Source organism: Scheffersomyces stipitis, chromosome 4 (assembly GCF_000209165.1).
Source record: "Scheffersomyces stipitis CBS 6054 chromosome 4, complete sequence".
In the NCBI taxonomy this organism is placed as follows: domain Eukaryota; kingdom Fungi; phylum Ascomycota; class Pichiomycetes; order Serinales; family Debaryomycetaceae; genus Scheffersomyces; species Scheffersomyces stipitis.
Genome location: NC_009044.1, coordinates 1,106,346 through 1,124,521, shown reverse-complemented (window position 1 = coordinate 1,124,521; position 18,176 = coordinate 1,106,346). Strand labels below are relative to the sequence as shown.

The following is an 18,176-nucleotide window of genomic DNA, read 5'->3' as shown; positions in this document are numbered from 1 at the left end:
GAATCATAACGGCAGGCCAAAACGAATTCCTAAAAGGATATGTGATACGAAAATAGGCTTTTGCAGGCCCCCTGCGATGAGCAGGAGATTGTACAGCCAATGAAAGCCGAGTACCTCAGGTTTTTATTTCGAGTTCGGAAACCATCACCAATAGGGACAATGGTTTGTGTATTAATTTAGTAAATAGAAAAAATTTCATGTTCTTGGCATATTTGGCAGTACAGCGCCGTATTCTCTGCTTGCATTCATCATACAGTGCGGCTTTGTCTGCCAGAATAGGGAAAGCCTATGTAGGCCGAACGGCCTCTGATGCACAAGCCCAGTTGTATTGTCACAAGCTAGCAATTGTCACTGATTGACGAATCAACCCCCTCAGCATCCTGAGATTAGTACATCTTGACAAGTACAACGAACAAGACCCCACTGTATGAATCGAATCTTCTCAGTGTTCTTCCTTGTGAGTCAATTGTGCGGGCTTTGATTCTCTTTACGATTGAATCTCAGGTGCTGCCGCAGACCCAAGAAATCTGTCGCAACGGAAATTGGTGCAGATTTCAAGTCCAAGCAAAAAAATCCACCGAAGATTATACCAGCTACAAAAGAAAAAAAAATCTAGAAAATAATTCGTGAAAATAATCACCTCAAAATTTTATATACACGGAGATGAGATTGATTAATCTGATAACTGTAGATGATCCTTATTCCACAGCTGGAGAGGCATCGGAAAAATAGTCAATTGCAGGGAATGCAAAATCTGACCGGTTCTATATAAGGAGCTTGCATTCCCACATAGTTGGACTTACAGTAGTAGCAAAGTTGTCGCTATAACTCTCATATCACACTACATATAACAGAACATGAGTGATATTCATAGAGACACCTTGGAACGTCACGTTTCTGCCGAGGTCCACAAGAGCTTATCTGACGATACAGCCACAAAGGAATCGTTGGATGTCAGCAATGACGTTCAAGATGCTAGCTCTGAAGTCGAAGAAAAGTCCATTGGGGTCTTGAAGGCTGAAATCATCGCAGCTCAATGGGCTGGAAAATGGTATTACCAAGCTATTTTGTTGTTCTCTGCCTTTTTGGTTGGTTACGGTTACGGTTTGGATGGTCAAATCAGATATGTTTTCACTGGTTATGCTACTGCTTCGTATGCTGAACACTCTTTGTTGACTACCATTGGTGTTGTCACTGCTGTTGCTGCTGCTGCTTGTCAGCCTGTTTACGCCAGATTGTCGGATGTGTTCGGAAGATTTGAGCTCTTCATTGTCTCCATCGTGTTCTACGTCGTTGGTACGATTATCGAATCGCAGTCTAAGAGTGTTCAGATATACGCTGCTGGTTCTGTCTTCTACCAGATAGGTTACACTGGTGTTATTTTGATCATCATGTGTATCTTGGCCGATTTCTCCAGTTTGAAGTGGAGATTGTTCTACTTGTTCGTGCCAACGTTCCCTTTCATCATCAACACCTGGATTTCCGGTGACGTGACCTCGGCTCTTGGAATGGACTGGTCGTGGGCTATCGGTATGTGGGCCTTCATTTTCCCATTGCTCTGTCTTCCAATGATCGGTTGCATGCTCCACATGAGATGGTTGGCTGGTAGAACTGAAGAATGGAGACAATTCAGGATAAGACAAACCAAGTTCCAAGAGTTGGGTCCTGTCGGCTTTGCCGTCTACTTGTTCTGGAAATTGGACATCATCGGTTTACTCTTGTTGATTGTCTGCCTTGGATGTCTTTTGGTTCCTTTGACTATTGCTGGTGGTGTCAAGTCCAAATGGCAGGATGGCTCCATCATTGCTCCTATCGTAATTGGTGGTCTTTTACTCCCAGTCTTCGGTTTCTGGGAATCCTATGGTGCCAGACATCCAATTGCTCCTTTCCATTTGTTGAAGGACAGAGGAGTGTGGGCTGCTTTGGTGATTTCATTCTTGTTGAACTTCATCTCTGCCATTGAATCATCTTACTTATACGCTGTTTTGTTGGTTGCTGTTGACGAAACTCAGAAGTCTGCTACCAGAATCACTTCCTTGTCATCGTTCGTTTCTGTCATCGGTGGTGTCTTCTTTGGTTTGTTCGTGGTCAAGTGGAGAAGATTGAAGGGATTCATCATTTTTGGTTGTGCCATTTGGATGGTTTCCTTGGGTATATTGTTGCACTTCAGATCTGGTACCAGTGCTACCGCAGGTATCATTGGTGGTGTCTGTTTGATGGGTTTCGGTACTACCTTCTTCTCATACCCAGTCAACGTCTCCATGCAAACTTGTACTACTCACGAGCATATGGCCGTGATCATCTCGTTGGGTTTGACCGTCTACAGAATTGGTTACGCCGCTGGTTCTTCTGTTGCTGGTGCTGTATGGACCCAAGCTTTGTACGATAAGTTGTTGGACAAGTTGGGCAATGCTGAATTGGCTTTGGCTGCATACACCGACCCATACACTTTCATCATCAAGTACACCTGGGACACTCCTGAAAGACAAGATGTTGTCGCCGCCTACAGAGAGTTGCAGAGATTGTTGATCATCATTCCTTTGGTGTTCTGTGTTCCAATGTTGTTTGCTGGTTTATTCTTGAGAGACCACAAGCTTAATGACAACCAGAGTAACAAGGACATCGAGAAGGCTGACAACAACGAATCTCTTGGTGGCTACATCAAAAACTCGTTGAACTTTAAGAAGAACAGCGAGAAGCAGTAAACACTGCTAATCGAAGCACTCAAACTTGAACCTAATTTAATTAATCTTAATGTAACCATAGTTAATAAACAATACTAATTGTAAGAACAGTTCACGTAGCAGAGGATAGAGTTAGGTAGTGGGTAGCCATGGCTGCGAAATTGTCGATCTGCAAGTATAATCTCGAGTTCGTCTAGAGTACCGCACAATAAATCAAATTATTATAGAATAGTCTTAGACGGATACGCCGACGACTTACAGAATATGAATAAACAAAAGTAGTATGTTGATACAAACAAAATACACTAGAACATGGTATTCACGAATCTATGTAGTAAATGAAGTCAAGTAATGTATACAGTGGAGGAGATCTCCAGCAGCAATTTTAGCCGTCGTTTACATTTATGGTACTAGGGCTTGAGCCCTATGAAGTGTACAACTCACGTGAAATCGAAATATTCTAATGTCCATCCTCTGTACATGAACACACAAATAACACTGCATATACAATTAATTCTGTACACACTCCTGTATTCTATACACAGTACACGTAGACCTCACTCAAAGAGCGTCTGGCGGTGGAGTCCGTTGTCTCACTCTGGGAGAGAGGAAATTTTCACCATAGTGAAAAAAATTTTTGACTTTTAGGAACATACATTAAAAGTTGTTTGAACCTCTTTTGTTTTAATCAGTTCATAACAGTAATAGTATCCAACATGCTTATTCCAAGAGAAGAAAGAAAGAAGATCCACCAATACCTCTTCCAAGGTATGTACCGCTGCTTTCAGAGCGTTGTACGGTTAAATGCATTCGAGAATGATGAATAGATGTCCAATTGAAATACAACAAAAAATCACTGAAAATAGAAGATTAAGTCCAGTAATCCTATATCCTTCAATCATAACAGTGTGGCCCCTACAATTTGCAAGTTATCCAGACAACATGGGCAGTTTTCAAGGCTCATCCCGGACTCAAAAAGAGTATCAGGACGTAGAGACAGATGTGAAGAATCCCCATACCAGGGAGACAACAGCGTAGACTAGTGTTGCCTAGAACATAATGGCCCTTTATATTCATCGTGAACTATTATCACCATCAGATTTCAATTTAAATGTTCAGTTTCCAGACGATGAAGTCTCTTCTACGAATGATCCACATAATTCTACTAATTCCAACAAGTATCCACCGTCATCAAGTTTGCTTTGTAAATCATTTTCATTTCATTCTCGAAACATCAAAAACCGTCCCCAGCTTTAATATTTGTTGATAGAAATAGTACTAACACATTTTATAGAAGGTGTCGTTGTTGCCAAGAAGGACTTCAACCAACCAAAGCATGAAGAAATTGACACTAAGAACTTGTTCGTCATCAAGGCTTTGCAATCCTTGACCTCCAAGGGTTACGTTAAGACTCAATTCTCGTGGCAATACTACTACTACACCTTGACTGACGAAGGTGTCGAATTCTTGAGAACCGAATTGAACATCCCAGAAGGTATCTTGCCTTTGACCAGATTGAAGACTGCTCCAGCTGAAAGACCAAGAATCGCCAGAGGTGGCCCAAGAAGAGTTGGTGGTGGTGAATACAGAAGAAGAGCCAGAGATTAAATTACTTAGTGCATTCTACTATTCAAATCATATCTTTATGATATTCTAGGTTAATTTTAATTTGTGCTTTAAATATTTGTATACTTTTTAATAAAAGGAAACACATTGTATAAGTGGGCATAGTAGAGTCTATCAGGCTATGACGGTAAGACGAAGCTATTTCCGATATTTGACGGTCCGGTGCTTGTCATAGAAATGGCCCATTGTTTGATTGCGCTGGGAGTAGGCATAGTCCACTATTCCATTTAGTCTCATTAGTTAACTATAGTTACCAAACCATATTCTGTTGTCCATCAGAAATGTCTCGTCTATCTCCGCTGATGTTCGTTGTGTTTGGATTGAACACCTCCATTATTCTTCTTTTTTCTCGTAAATCCTTCTATTGTCGCTTCTCGTCATATTGTTCATTCCATACCTCACAAATCAGATCATAGGGTGCATACATTTCCTCATGGGGATGGATACCGCGGCTCCCTATATACGCAGACAGCCCATTTTCCACGAACAAGATAGCAATTAAAGCTTATAGGATCCCCAACATATCCAACAAAGCAATAAGTATCTACAAGCTTGTACAGATTGTCTATATATACATACTTCTAGAACAGCCTTTACTGTTGGTTGCAATAGTCGCGGTCACGTGTTGGAATCACTGGTTTTTATTTAGAATTTTGAGAAGTAAGGGAACCTGACTCTTGTCAAAAAAACAATGAGTAACTACTCTTCTTTCTCAGAACCAACGGCTACCCAGCTACAATTCGTTTTGCGCCGTGAATTCACGACATCCATACGCTACGACACGTTAGACATCATCAGCCAATCACAGAACACCATTTCCTTCCTTGCAACATGCCAGTCGATGATTTGCCGACATTTCCTACTCCACAACAAGCAGCCTATGTTGTGGATACCCATCCCAAAAAGACCTCCAAACCACCTTCCAATAACTACCGTCCACCAGTAAAGTCTGCTAGCTCATATCAACAGCAGGGCTACCCGCCCCAGCACCAGGGCTATCAGAATGGCCATTCGACTTCACCATACCAGCACTCACAGTATGGAGCTCCCCCACCACCACAACAGTACTATCCACAGGCTCCTCCGCAGCCACCCGTACAACACTACCAGGCTCCGCCACCACAGCAGCACCACCAGCAACCTCCACCACATCAGTATGCCCCACCACCGCAACAACAGTACTACCAGCCTCAGCCAGTGCACCATCAGGCTCAACCACAGGTCTATCAACCTCCCCCACAACAGCAGACACATCACCAGCAACCTCCACAACACCAGCAACCTCCGCAGCACCAGCAGCCTATCTACAATCAGGATTACGGCCAGGAGTATGGCCAGAGCCAAAGTCAGAGCCAAAAATACAATACGCTCGGCACATCTCAGGCCAACACGCCTTCATCTGTTCACAAGAGACCCCCGCCTGTAAGCAGCAACAGCTCGCGGACAGTCGAGAAGTCTAATCGGTCAAGAGAATCTGTAGCGACTGAAGGAACGGTGAAGACCCTGAAGCAGAAGCTTGAGAGTGAGTTACGTTCCGTTTTTGAAAAAGTGGATACGAATCGCTCAGGAAGAATTTCGGCCAAGGAGCTTTCTTTAGCGTTATTGAACTTTGACAATACTCGATTCCAATCTTCTACAGTAATGTTGATGATCAAACTTTTCAGCAACCCTGATGCTCCGTCCAAGAGTTTGAACTTCGACCAGTTTGTGTCGTTGTGGAAGTACCTTTCAGCATACAAGAAACTATTCATACAGGCCGACTCCAACAAGTCGGGTGACATTTCCTTTGGTGAGTTCCAGAAGATCTTACTTGAGATCGGCTACAAACTAGAGATCGACGTGGTATTGCATTTGTTCCTGAGATTTAGCTACAAGGAGGGCAACTACGATAGCGGCACAGGTGTAGGAAAGCTCAAGTTTGATGCGTTCATCGAGTTGCTTGTCTACTTGAAAAAGTTGACCGATGTCTTTAAGAGATACGATAAGAACCTTTCTGGCGAAGCCACCATCAGCTTCTCCAACTTCTTGTTTGAAGTGAGTAACCTCTCGTGATCGACGAGAGAATATTTTCTTACTACATTGTGAGTAACTGTATTCTTAATTCCCCGGGACAGGTATATTTAATGTAAAGATTGCTTAATACACTAATGACATTGTACTTTATATCTTGAAGTTGAATGAAATCGTAGCAATCTCAAAGGTAGGCACCCACTCTTTATTTTTTTTTTGCATCCAGCATATGAAGATGAGCCCAACCCCTCTCGACTACTATGGGGTAATTTTTTTCCTTTTCTGGCTCGTCGCCATTTAGAACAAGACTGTAAATTTATTATAGCTTGGAAGGGTAGTATTTGTTGAGAATGCGCTATAAATTTCTGTATAGGTATCCAAATGGCAATTGTTCAGACGCAGAGAATAATAGAACCTTTCGCAGTTATTTGGGCTCTAAGTGTAATTTTTAACAAGATAAACTAAGACGGAAAATGACATAATAGCTTCCATGGTCATAATGTTTACTACTGTTGCAGTCTGTAGATTGCTAGTTTTCTGAATGGATACGAACTGGGCTGTGCTTCTTTCCTGCTGTTGCCACTATTCGTAAGAGATTGGCAGACTCACTTGACGGTATGAGAAGAATTGCGTGAATTCACTATCACGATTCTGAATAGTTTTCTAGTTCCTGAAGAACCTGAAAATTGGTAGAACCAGTAATTGCATAGGGGACATTTGATGAATAGACCACATTGAAATATGTACATATTTTGTTTTGCGAAATGGCACTTATTGCGATTGAAGCCTAACCTCTTTATCGCAAAGTGTATAAATCTTACTGTGATTTCATACCCAACGTTTGGAGAGTGCCCAAGGTTAAAATCTCCGGTTATTTCCAGTTGAAACTATCTAGAATCTGGGTGATAACCTTAAAAAAACGGATTCCATTAAATCGTCTCTTCAGTTTAAACTAGTATATTTTGCGACTCTAGAGCAAGTGGCATGTGCCGATCTGGCACAGTTGCTGTGGACTTTTCTCGTACCGTTTCGCGTTTACCAGCTCACAAAAGGACGTTTTCTCGCTAAAATTGTCGTCAGCGCTGGTGGGAAATTCGGTGGTTCTCCCCATCCACGGTACTTGCAACTTTCGTTAACGAGAGATTGTCGGTACCGACCAACTGCTCCTGAGAGCTTCCAGGCGTGTAAACGCTGGGCGGTGCCATCAGAAATAGCAATCGTAGCGGGCTTAGGCTCGCAACGGTTATGGGAAGGCACTGCGGATGGTTGGTCCTTCGCTAAGAGGAAGGGCTATTGAGTGCAATATGCGAACTTGGTTCTCTGGACCAGGCACCCGATACCGATCATCGTTATGAGTTAGGTTTTCTTTTTGGCAAACAAATTGGTTCTATAGTTGATTTGGTCGTTGTGGCAAAGACTAATCGGTCATCTTTGATACTGAACTTCTTGTCTTCCTAATGTTCTACATTTCCGTTCCTAACTTGGTTCGCGGTGCGGCTCAATCAAAATCAACTTTATCAACATAAATATAAAAAATCAATCTTTGTTCTTTTTGCGGCAGGCACCAACAACAACTTGACGGGCTCATGAGGATATACAAGATGATTGTAGCCAGCATCAGACGTATCTTTGCTCTGTTTCGAACAGAGGAAGAAGAACGTTTGTACTCAAGAAAAGCATTTTTCAATCTCTTAGGCTTCTTGGGATCTTGTGTGATATTTCTGTTTGTAGCCCAAAGACTTTCACGCCAGCCAAGAGAGATTGCCCATATTGCTCGTGCGAACGCCCTAATCCGGGCAATACAGACATGAATAGAAGCAAGAAAATGGATTGCGAATTGTGAATTAATATGAATTCGATCTGTGCTCATGGAAAAGTATACTTTTCATATCTCATGCAATCTCATATAATTTTACGAATTAACGACTACACGACTACAACGATGATAGACAGCTCTAAAGCAGCCCGAACGATTCGATTCAAGCAAACATATGTACAAGTAATACACAGCTAAATGTAAATGAGAGGTGTAGAGGTAGCATCCTTTTTCGTAAATCGTCAGCAGTTAGAGAGTTCACTTTCTCAACAATACTTCCTTGGCCATCTCATACGCGGTCCAGGAGATAGCAGTACTGGGGACGTTGAAGATAATTCTCGGCTTCAAACCCTTTGTGAACGACGATATACCCGCGTGTTTATATAAGGCTGTGGCAGCTGATTTGAAACCGTTGATATTTCTCAATGTCTCGCTTTGAGAAATCCCTCTAGTTTGTAAGGCCGTCTTGATACAGTCCAACGGGTTGGTCAAGGCGGCAGCCACACCACCGGCAATGCCTCCACTGACACAATGCAAGTATGGGTTGTAGGAATGTGACGGGTTCAACACCGAGGAACAATATTCATAGAAGCCAAAGTTCAATGCGGCAAAAGGTATGTTTGTGAAAAGCGTCGTAGGGTACGAGATGTAGAATGCTGAGAGCCCTTCTGTACGGTATATCTGGGCAGCTGTATGGAATAACTTGACGGAAGTTGATTGACCTCCTCCGCTCAAAGCTGGGCTGGCCTGCATTCTCTGTTTCAAAACATCGAACGGAGTCATCAAGGCATCGGAAGCTGTAGTTGCAGCAATCCCAGCAGCAGATGCAATCAACGGGTGGTTTTCGTCAGTAACTATTTTGGTGGAGTGAGGAGAATTGGTCAATCTCTGCACCAACATCGTCTTCGAAGCTTCAAACACTGAGAAATATACAGCATGTGCTGGACCAGCGCCCAAAACGACCGAGGAGACACCTCTCCATAAGGCATACGCACCTTCAGATGACGAAATCTTTGAGATAGCCGCTACAACACCTCTAGATAACTCCTGTTTCAGAGTGGCGATTTGCATTCTGGTCTTCAATGAATCGATGGGGAACATGACTGTGTGTTCCATGATTCCTGCCAACGCACCTGCCCCAAGATGGGCAGCGAGCGAAGCGTCTTCTGGCAAGGCTTCATAGTCTATTTCGATGGCTTCCTTCTGGAGGAATTGGATTTGGTGTTCCATTGCTACTGGAAATGATAATTTATAATAGCTCTTTTGGGATTCTTGTTTCAGAATGCTTTCTTGAATTGTTGAATTCGTTTTGAATTCTGGAGTGGATGAGATTGAAAAAGACGGACTTCTATAGTTTTGCAGGTTGGATGGCCCGAATTCGGAATTCGTCAAGGAAACAGTAGCAACGGGAATAGCACAGGAGCACCAGAACAGCGGGTGAAGCACGAACGGTGGTAAAAGCAACTAAACTAGTACGAACAAAGTTTCTAAAAACCAGCGGAGTGAAAGTGAAAAATCGGCCCTAGAAATTTCCTGTGAGAATGGCTCGCAGTGGAAAAAAATCTAAAAATTTTGCGAGTAATAAATGAGAATCTGAATATGAATTTTTCAGATGGGATGGGCGGCGGGAGGAGAATGGAAGCCGGTATGAGGCTCTGTACTAAGCTGCAGCCCGAGATAACAGTCTGTAGATACAGTTGTTGGATATTTTAGAGGGTTCTGGTAACGTTATCTGGCACTTGTTTCTTCTGGTCTAGGCTCTCCAATTTTTTGTTCGGTTAGCGCTTGAGATTCGGCGTGTGCTCCGGCTCCGTTATAAGATGGGGTAGACGGAAGAAAATAGGTTCAAATAGTGATTCAAGAGCAGTCGTTGTCTTCTAGAAACTACTGCTGTGCTGAGGTAAAGCTGTATTCGTAGCAATTGCTGTAGATATTCGTAGTCCGACCTAGTTGTAGCTTTGAGGAAGCTGAGTGAGATAGAAGGACAATGGAAACGCCGACGAGGGTGAAACTAGAGCACTTGCGCGTGGAATCTGGAATTACGGGGAATATCAAGTTTTGACAGAAAGACAAACTATGCAAGCTGCGCTTTTGTCAGGCTGTTGTTACAACGATGATATTGTTAGAAGATGCCGTAGAAGGATTGAAATCTACCTGTGTTCGTGGCTTCCTAATATAATAGAAAATTGCTAAATAAATATTATTCCAGGCCAGAGTGATGAAAAAATGCAATGTATATAAACTCCAGCCCAGGCCGAAATCCGGTATCGAAAGTATGAGTAAGTTTGAGATGAGTTTGTCATAACATGCTCGTAATCTACGGCACAGTGGGAACTTGGGCAGAAAACAAGAAACGTATGTACTTCGGTTGCAAGAATTGCGGAGAATTAAATTTTGCAACTATTTAATCCGAGGAATTCATCGACGATAAGCAAAAATCTACAGCTACATCTTGAGAACTCTACATCGCCATCCTTAAAAATCCAGCAACAGAATCCCATGTTTCGGAAACAACATCCCCATTAATTTCTGCTTTGTAGACCTCCACAATAAGAGCAGTTGGAGCCATAAATCTAGTCTTCATTGCTGACACGGCTCCCATGAGTTATGCACGACCGCTTAGAAACCCGAAATACGGACTAGGCTCACAAGTTGCAACCATTTGTAGACAGGCGCTTGATGACACAATACGCTACGTCACTAGCGAGCAAAGTGGTGATTGCTGTTGACGAGCTGGCTTGAACAGAAGCGCAGTCCTGGTGATACTGGGCTGCTTATTGTTCGGATATTTTGAAGAAATGCTTAATTGTGTGTAAAAAAGAGCAAAAGTACGAGGCATTAGTACTAATGTATATTAGTAGAAACTTGAAGAAGGATGGAGAAGGGCCGTTTTGTTCAGCAGGAAGAGAATATATACTTGCACTCATATAACTATAAGGTCATTAACTGAATAATATTCTCATATAAGCTTCAATTGAACTGTAACATCGGTTCTATATTTGGATCTGTATTGTGGTATTCCTGCAAGGTGAACGGAGATATGATAGCTTTGATACAGCACTCAAATACGAAACTGTGGATCTGCATCTCGTCTGTTCTGATTATGTGGCTACTGAATGTAAGTTGCAATTGCCGCAAAATATTCATGGCTGCAACTTTAATAGAAATCTGCATAAACTTGTATATTGTGCATATATCTATAATGTGTGTCTTTATCATGCTTATCTGGTGTTCTGCTTCGTGCATAGGTCTAGAAACTACTCCGTTAGTGCTGATATTGTAATACCTAATATTCCTGCCATTCTAGTAGGAGTTATGCTAACTATGTCTTGACCAATGGCTCCAAAGCAATATCCATGCTATACTGTTCTGGGACGATGGTCTTCACCTTCCCAGTTGTCAAGAATTGCAAGATATTGTCAACTACAAACTCTTCCATGTTTTTCATGGCTTCTACAGCATGCGTTCCCATATGAGGCAAACTGACCACGTTAGGCAAATCAAGCAATTCCTGAGGAACTTGGGGCTCGTGTTCAAACACGTCAGATCCAAAGGCTCCAATTTTTCCATCCTTCAATGCCTGAAGCAACTCGCTTTCATTGATGACGGCACCTCTGGCAGTGTTGACCAATATGACACCGTCCTTCATCTTGGAGATGACTTCCTTATTGATGCTATGTCTGGTATTGGCGTTCAAGGGAATACTGATGCAGATAATGTCGCTCTGAGAGATCAACTCGTCGTACGACACATAATCAGCTCCAGCCTCCAATTCAGGAGTGAGCTGTTTCCGATTGTAGTAGATGATTTTTTTGAAACCAAATGGCTTCAATCTGTCGCGAATAGCTCTTCCGATACCACCCATTCCAAGGATACCTACAGTCTGACTCTCAGGCAAATGGCCCAAGGCAGCACCACCACATTTTGCTGTGGGCCATTGGCCCTTGACAGCCAAGTCGTGGCCAATTTGGAAATTACGAAGTGTAGACAAAAGTAAGTAGACTGCGGTATCGGCCGTGGGGGCTTCCACCGGCACAGTAACATTCGAGAGCTGGATGCCTCTTGCTGTCAATGGTTCCACATCTACTTGGTCGTAGCCAGCGCCATTGTGACTCACAGATCTAACAGAGTCAGGAAAGTGCGAGACCAACTCCGCATCGAATCTTCCGGTTTGTTCTACGCTATAAAATGTTCTGGCGATGCTTACTACATCTGAGTATTTTGTCTTCAAGTCTTCGAAGAACTGTTCTCTATTTGGAGAATCACAGTCAACGATTTCTGCTACTTGGGCCAATTGAGCCCATTTTTCTTGAGCAAAATCGATTTTCCCTACTCGCAAGACCTTGGGCTTAGAAGATCTAGGTGTCGAAGTTGAAGTAGTCATTGATAATTTTGAGGTGGAGGTAGCTGTGGAAAAAATAGTTGAAGCTATACTGTGGCGGTGAGCTTTTGATGGGTAAATCAAACTATAGGAAGACAGCGAAGTTCGAGAACAGGCTGAAATACGAAAAGAGCCGTGCTTGTTCAAAATCATTCTTAGACCACGACTGATGTTACTATAGGATATCCTATCTCTTTTATAACCAATATTTCAGATATGGGGAGGAGATGGTGTGGATCCGACTCTGAAGGTACAACCGACCGCATTTACGAGGGTATACTATTCCCCCACTACTCAATATTATCTACTAGATAACGTGCGTAAAGCTCCACAGTCAGGGTATAGCGAATTATTCTTCAGCAATTGCACACCAGGTACGCGGGAAGGCTGCCACAAATGGATCTGGGGTTTTTCCGGTAATGTATCGAAGCTATGTACAATCACAATTCCTATTTGAAGTCAGGCTCTATTGATAGACATAGCTCAAGTCTACCTAAGTTGATCCGCACGAGCGAAAACATTTCCGACTGCTATTTCTTCAACTTCCGACTAGCTTCTGCCGCCGAAGATTCGGAAAGATTAGCACTATTAGAGTGGGGGATGCGTGGGGGATCTATATATGTAAGTACTGTTGTGGGGGATTCCCAGTTAAACTATATCTGGTGGAGGATTCAAGCACAGGGCTTCCAATCACTACAAATTACAATATATAATATACGATCTACTTACAATAGTATCCAAAATATACTTCACTAAACTTTCATAGTGAGCGTATATTCTTACTACGTTTTCATAAACATTTAGTTATTGGTCTGACTTATATCTAGTTGCTTATATTGTTAAATAGAGTAAAAGACTTAAATTTGAATGGATCGGACCACTTTTAAACAAGTAGGATTCTAGTAAATCGGATAAATGTCCACTTCTTTTCCAAAATACACCTACATGATCAAGTTGGAACCGTGGAACTTGAAGTTGGACTTCTTCTTGCCAGCTTCAGAGATGGAGGCTTCAGTAGCGTTTTCTCTTTCTGGGAAACCTTCGAAAGTTTTGGCATAGGTAGCAACGGAGTGTGCAATCAATTTAGTGTTGATCACCCAAGCTTCATAGTCTGGGTTCGACAAATCGTCACACAATTGATGGTAACATGGGTCAAACCACTTACCAGCTTCACCGCCAAACTTCTTTTGAGCCTCGGGAGACTTTACACCTTCAGCACCAGTAGCAATGCCGCCAGCTGGAATGCCGTTATCGATAAAACCAACATAGTCTGATCTGCCGTCAAATGGAACCAAAGAGTAGTTCAACCCGTGTTGGGTATACCAATCGATGTACAAGTCCTTCAAGGTTCCAGAACCGTTGGGGTGGTCCTTGTTGTTGGCATCGTACACTTCATATTCGTAGTTAGGAGATGCCATCATGTCGTAGTCCATGAACAATCTGAGCTTAGAATTTTCTTCGGGACTTAACGAGTTGGCATAGTGATCAGAACCAAGCAAGCCCTCTTCCTCGGCAGCCCACCAGGCGAATCTTACAGCGTTGTTGACCTTAAACTGAGACAAGTATTTTGCAACCTCTAACAACGAAATGGTACCAGAACCGTCGTCATTGATACCAGGACCTTCAGTAACAGAATCTGAGTGTGCTCCCAAGGAAACGACATTGTCATGATCGCCAAATCTAGTTTCGGCGATAACGTTTAAAGTTCTGATGTTCTTGACATACGAGTCTACATATAAAGTGGTTTTGAACTTATGATGAGGATGCTTAGACAACACTTTGACAAAATGTGCTGCGTCCTTTTCAGAGATAGAAAGCGTAGGAACCTCCTTACCAGTTGGAGATCCCAAGGTACCGTGCAAAGCTCCTTCAGGATCGTAGATGATGGCACCTGCAGCTCCAGCAAGTCCAGCATTGATGGATTTATCTCCGAAGGCACATTCTCCTCTCTTGATCAACGCAATGTTATCCTTGGTGTATTTGGGAAAGTCTTCGACGGAACAGCCGAAGTTTTCCACCAACACCAATTTACCGTGAACTGGTCTTCCGTTAGGAGTAGGAGGAGTCAAGCTTAAAGGAAGCAAGGATTTCGGCTCTGTGCCATCGACAAGCAATGAGTACGAGTTGACCTTTCCGTCTACAGCAAAGAATGCTTGGACGTCAAAGGTGAAGTAGCCTCTCAACTTGGCCAACTCGGCCTTGATGTAATCGATGGTTCCCCAATGACCAGCAGAGCCAATGACTCTGGTAGGATGTCCGTAGTCGGCTTTGGAGCGTTCAGCAATCGAAAACAAAGTTTCGGCACGCGACTTCAAACCAGCCTCGTTGATCAACGCCTGCAATTGCTCAGTGTCGATTTCTGGCAAAGCGTTGAAGTCTTGTTTCGAGAATTCAGGTGCATCCTTTAATGGAGTACCGTCTAATTCTAAACCGGGAACATTCAATTGGAACGATTGCTGGAGTTGTTTCAGGTCGAAAGGCAAAGAATTGATGGCTGTCAAGATCGACAACGAAGCTGAGAGCGTTAAAGTGTTGATCTTCATTTTTAAGTATAGTGATAAAGAATGATAACTATTCAAACAATTTCCAATAGGATCTTGAGAGAGACAAATAACAGTAATGATAACAACTAATAAAGACAGACAACGATATTAGAATCAACTGCTACAATGAACAAGAACAGTGGTTATCAATTGTAAGATTTCTAATTCCAAGATGACTCTTCTTCGAATTTGTGTCAGTACCAGACGAGAAAGAGCGACAATTAGTAAGAAGCAAAGGAGTAGTCAATGGTGAAGTCAAACAACGAAATTCAATCAAGCAACTTAATATAGAGAAAGAAAGGAATATTCAATTAGCAACTATTCTCGAAAATAGAAAAAAGAGTTGTAGAAAAGAAATAATTGAAATACAATTTCTCTGGATTGAACCACAGAGACCAAACGCCATCCCCAACAATCTGATTAGAGTGGCTGATAAGAGTCATGTGACCGTTAGACGTTGTGCCCCATCCCAAAACGGCGCTCGAGGATCTCAGATCCTTTTGTGACATAACTGTACATATAGCAGAAGAAGTTTATCGCAAGATTGCAACCACTTGATGTCAATAATATTATTTTCAAAATATATGCAAAAGAAGTAACTGTTTGACTTAATATTTGACTTGTTTTGTTAGACACTGACATAATTACAAATTGCTTGCATATTGATTATCAACAAAATCAATTAGCCCATGCTAAAAGTAGTAAATATGCACCATTCGGTTCCCATTTGGGGTTCGTAGATCTACCCATGTATTGTTACATTCCATTCTAAACAGCTATATAAATTTGCTGTGTCTATTATACTATGTTCAACTCCTCTTTTTCTTGTTCTTGCTGAATTTTACTTTGTGTCTGTGTCCCTTTCCAAATCCTCCAAACTGGCTTGATCCACCAAATCCGAAACCCCCTGCCCCTCCACCATTCTGGAAGAACTGGTGTGAAAATTGTTGCCCGAAATTGAAATTGCCTCCTTTGAAAGCATTGCCGAATGGATTTCCTCCTCCGGTTCCGGCTCCATTTGGAACATTGGGATCATCTCCTCTGTCGTATCTTTCTTTCAATTCCTTGTTGGACAACACTTCGTACGCTTGATTGACGTCTTGCATCTTTGTTTCAATCTCTTCCTTGCTTAATCCACTCTTCATGAATTTGTCAGGGTGATACTTCAACGTTTGTGCACGGTAAGCTTTCTTGATTGTTTTGTCGTCAGCATCACGCGAAATGTCTAAAATCTTATAGTAATCGTTGGCTGGTTTGGCGTTGGATTGTTGTCTTTGTTGCTGCTGTTGCTGGTATTGTCTTTGTTGCTGCTGCTGCTGACGGAAGTGTTGCTGTTGTCGTTGTTGCTGCTGTTGTTGTTGACTTTTCAATACTTCTTCAATCTTATGGTATCTGTCCAGAAACATCTTCGTCTGTTTGACATTAGCGTTGAACTGATCAAGAATTGCTTGCGCTTCTCCAAACTTCTTAGCCTGAAGCAACTTGTCGACGTCTGGTAAACTCTTGGGCAAGAAGGCATCTTTTACCTTCGCACAGTATGGACCAGCTCTCTTGACGTCATTCATTCTAATGAACGATTCGCATGAGATTTTGTTCAAATCATTGGTGAACTTGAGTTCACCAATCGCAACATCGCTTCCTGCATGTTCTACAAGAAACGTCGAAGCACGATGCAACAAGTAGTCGTAGTTGTTCTTGATATTCGGTGGTAATAGCCTCTTTTCCAATTTAGAAACCTTGATCTCAGAGTGAAACAAAAAATCATTGACAAACTTGAAATTTATGCCTGGATCTACGAGTTCGTCATTGAGATTCAGGGAACTAGACCCTTCCAAAGTCACATAATAATGGCCAATGATGATGGAATACTCTTCAAATAGCCGCAAGAAGTCTTGAAATTTAGTCAAGAATTTCGAAATGGATCCACAAGGTTTAAAGTCGTTGTCTATTCTCAAGCAATTTTTGATGTAGCTTCTGGCGATGTCAAACTGACTTTCTGTGAACAAGAAGAAATTCGATAACGTATCGTAGAGCTTCAAGTTTGCCAAAGGTTGTAGCTTGATAAGAGTCTGGATGTCCCTGATAATTATTTTTGCTACGGCAATCTTTTCTCCTCTACTTTCCAACACGAGTGTCGGATCATTATGGTACAAACGAAGAATAGACTGGTAATGCAATTCGTGAGCTTGGCCGTTCAGCGGGGTTAACAGCAAAACGTCTTCTTCTAGTAGTCTGACACAGGAAAGAAAGTCATTATTCAAAAAGAGTCTCTCGGCATCTTCTATCGATTTCTCCCAATGCTGAATCTTTTCAATAGTCTCGGAATCTTCCTTGAGATTAAGAAACTGTTTGAGAGTGACAACGTCACCTTTTTCAAGCAAAATCTCCACCAATTTTATCTTCGCTGGCTTCTTTGTAGGATCAAGTTGCAAAACTTTCTTCAAGTCTCCTATGGCTGCAGCATCTTTATTCAAATTGAGCTCTATTAGAGCCTTTTTGAAGTATAGCTGTGGGAGGTAATCTCTCACTATGGCTTCCAATTCTGGCAAGGCTACATCTCTAGCCTCCCTCAGCTCGATATCGTTTACCACCCATTGATATTCTTGAAGAACATTCGAAGTGGGACCTTCATGCGAAAAAAGCGAGTCTACTGTTTCGATTCGCTGTAGAAGTTCCAGCTTCGAAGCTCCAGCCAAATTCAATATGCTCAAGGCTACCAACACTATCAACGTGGACACCTTCATTTTTTTGTGCTGTTTTTCTGCTTTCACAACCAATAAGGTAAATGGTTATATGTTACAAACGGCTTAAATAATTAGAATTTAAAGATAGTCAAATGGTCAAACTTGAGAATGAGCCGGAATAGTTTTCCATTCATAATTGATTAGCTGGAACTTTTTCGCTACAGAGTGCGGCTCAGAGTCGCTAAACTAGACGTGTTTAGTGGTTTACTGCATACAATCTCAGTTGGATACTCTATTCTATTCTCATATTCACTAACTGTACTAGTCTAATTTATGAGACTACTAATCTATATGAGGTGTCAAAATAACTTTGTCTGTCGTAATTGTCAGCTTACAGTCGCTTAATTTTAGTTAATTATTTAAATAAGTACT

At 42.1% G+C, this 18,176-nt stretch overlaps 7 protein-coding genes across 7 annotated transcripts; 3 read left to right on the top strand and 4 right to left on the bottom strand. All coding sequences in view use genetic code 12, as the record gives it.

Annotated features, from left to right (window-relative positions):
• The first annotated feature begins 723 nt into the window (after positions 1-723).
• Positions 724-2,790, top strand: ARN1 (iron-siderophore transporter). Its single transcript, XM_001384479.1, has one exon. The coding sequence runs from the start codon at positions 858-860 to the stop codon at positions 2,703-2,705; it is 1,848 nt and encodes a 615-aa protein (XP_001384516.1). The 5' UTR covers positions 724-857; the 3' UTR covers positions 2,706-2,790.
• A 610-nt stretch (positions 2,791-3,400) lies between these two features.
• Positions 3,401-4,292, top strand: PICST_31565 (40S ribosomal protein S10; the record flags this gene model as incomplete). The annotated part of the gene is made up of 2 exons (XM_001384478.1): positions 3,401-3,452; positions 3,979-4,292. The coding sequence occupies 2 exons, from the start codon at positions 3,401-3,403 to the stop codon at positions 4,290-4,292; spliced, it is 366 nt and encodes a 121-aa protein (XP_001384515.1).
• An 849-nt stretch (positions 4,293-5,141) lies between these two features.
• PICST_31564 (calcium ion binding protein) lies at positions 5,142-6,362 on the top strand (the record flags this gene model as incomplete). Its single annotated transcript, XM_001384477.1, has 2 exons — positions 5,142-5,638; positions 5,723-6,362. 2 exons carry the CDS (start codon positions 5,142-5,144, stop codon positions 6,360-6,362), a joined length of 1,137 nt encoding a protein of 378 aa, XP_001384514.2.
• Positions 6,363-7,894: 1,532 nt separating this feature from the next.
• MRS4 (RNA splicing protein and member of the mitochondrial carrier family (MCF)) lies at positions 7,895-9,546 on the bottom strand. Its single transcript, XM_001384132.1, has one exon. The coding sequence runs from the start codon at positions 9,364-9,366 to the stop codon at positions 8,395-8,397; it is 972 nt and encodes a 323-aa protein (XP_001384169.2). The 5' UTR covers positions 9,367-9,546; the 3' UTR covers positions 7,895-8,394.
• A 1,912-nt stretch (positions 9,547-11,458) lies between these two features.
• Positions 11,459-12,520, bottom strand: MDH97 (alpha-ketoisocaproate reductase or hydroxyisocaproate dehydrogenase; the record flags this gene model as incomplete). The annotated part of the gene is made up of 1 exon (XM_001384131.1): positions 11,459-12,520. One exon carries the CDS (start codon positions 12,518-12,520, stop codon positions 11,459-11,461), a length of 1,062 nt encoding a protein of 353 aa, XP_001384168.1.
• A 735-nt stretch (positions 12,521-13,255) lies between these two features.
• Positions 13,256-15,372, bottom strand: APE3.1 (Aminopeptidase yscIII Transferrin receptor). Its single transcript, XM_001384130.1, has one exon. The coding sequence runs from the start codon at positions 15,058-15,060 to the stop codon at positions 13,459-13,461; it is 1,602 nt and encodes a 533-aa protein (XP_001384167.2). The 5' UTR covers positions 15,061-15,372; the 3' UTR covers positions 13,256-13,458.
• A 426-nt stretch (positions 15,373-15,798) lies between these two features.
• Positions 15,799-17,874, bottom strand: JEM1 (Molecular chaperone (DnaJ superfamily)). Its single transcript, XM_001384129.1, has one exon. The coding sequence runs from the start codon at positions 17,802-17,804 to the stop codon at positions 15,870-15,872; it is 1,935 nt and encodes a 644-aa protein (XP_001384166.2). The 5' UTR covers positions 17,805-17,874; the 3' UTR covers positions 15,799-15,869.
• Positions 17,875-18,176: the final 302 nt, after the last annotated feature.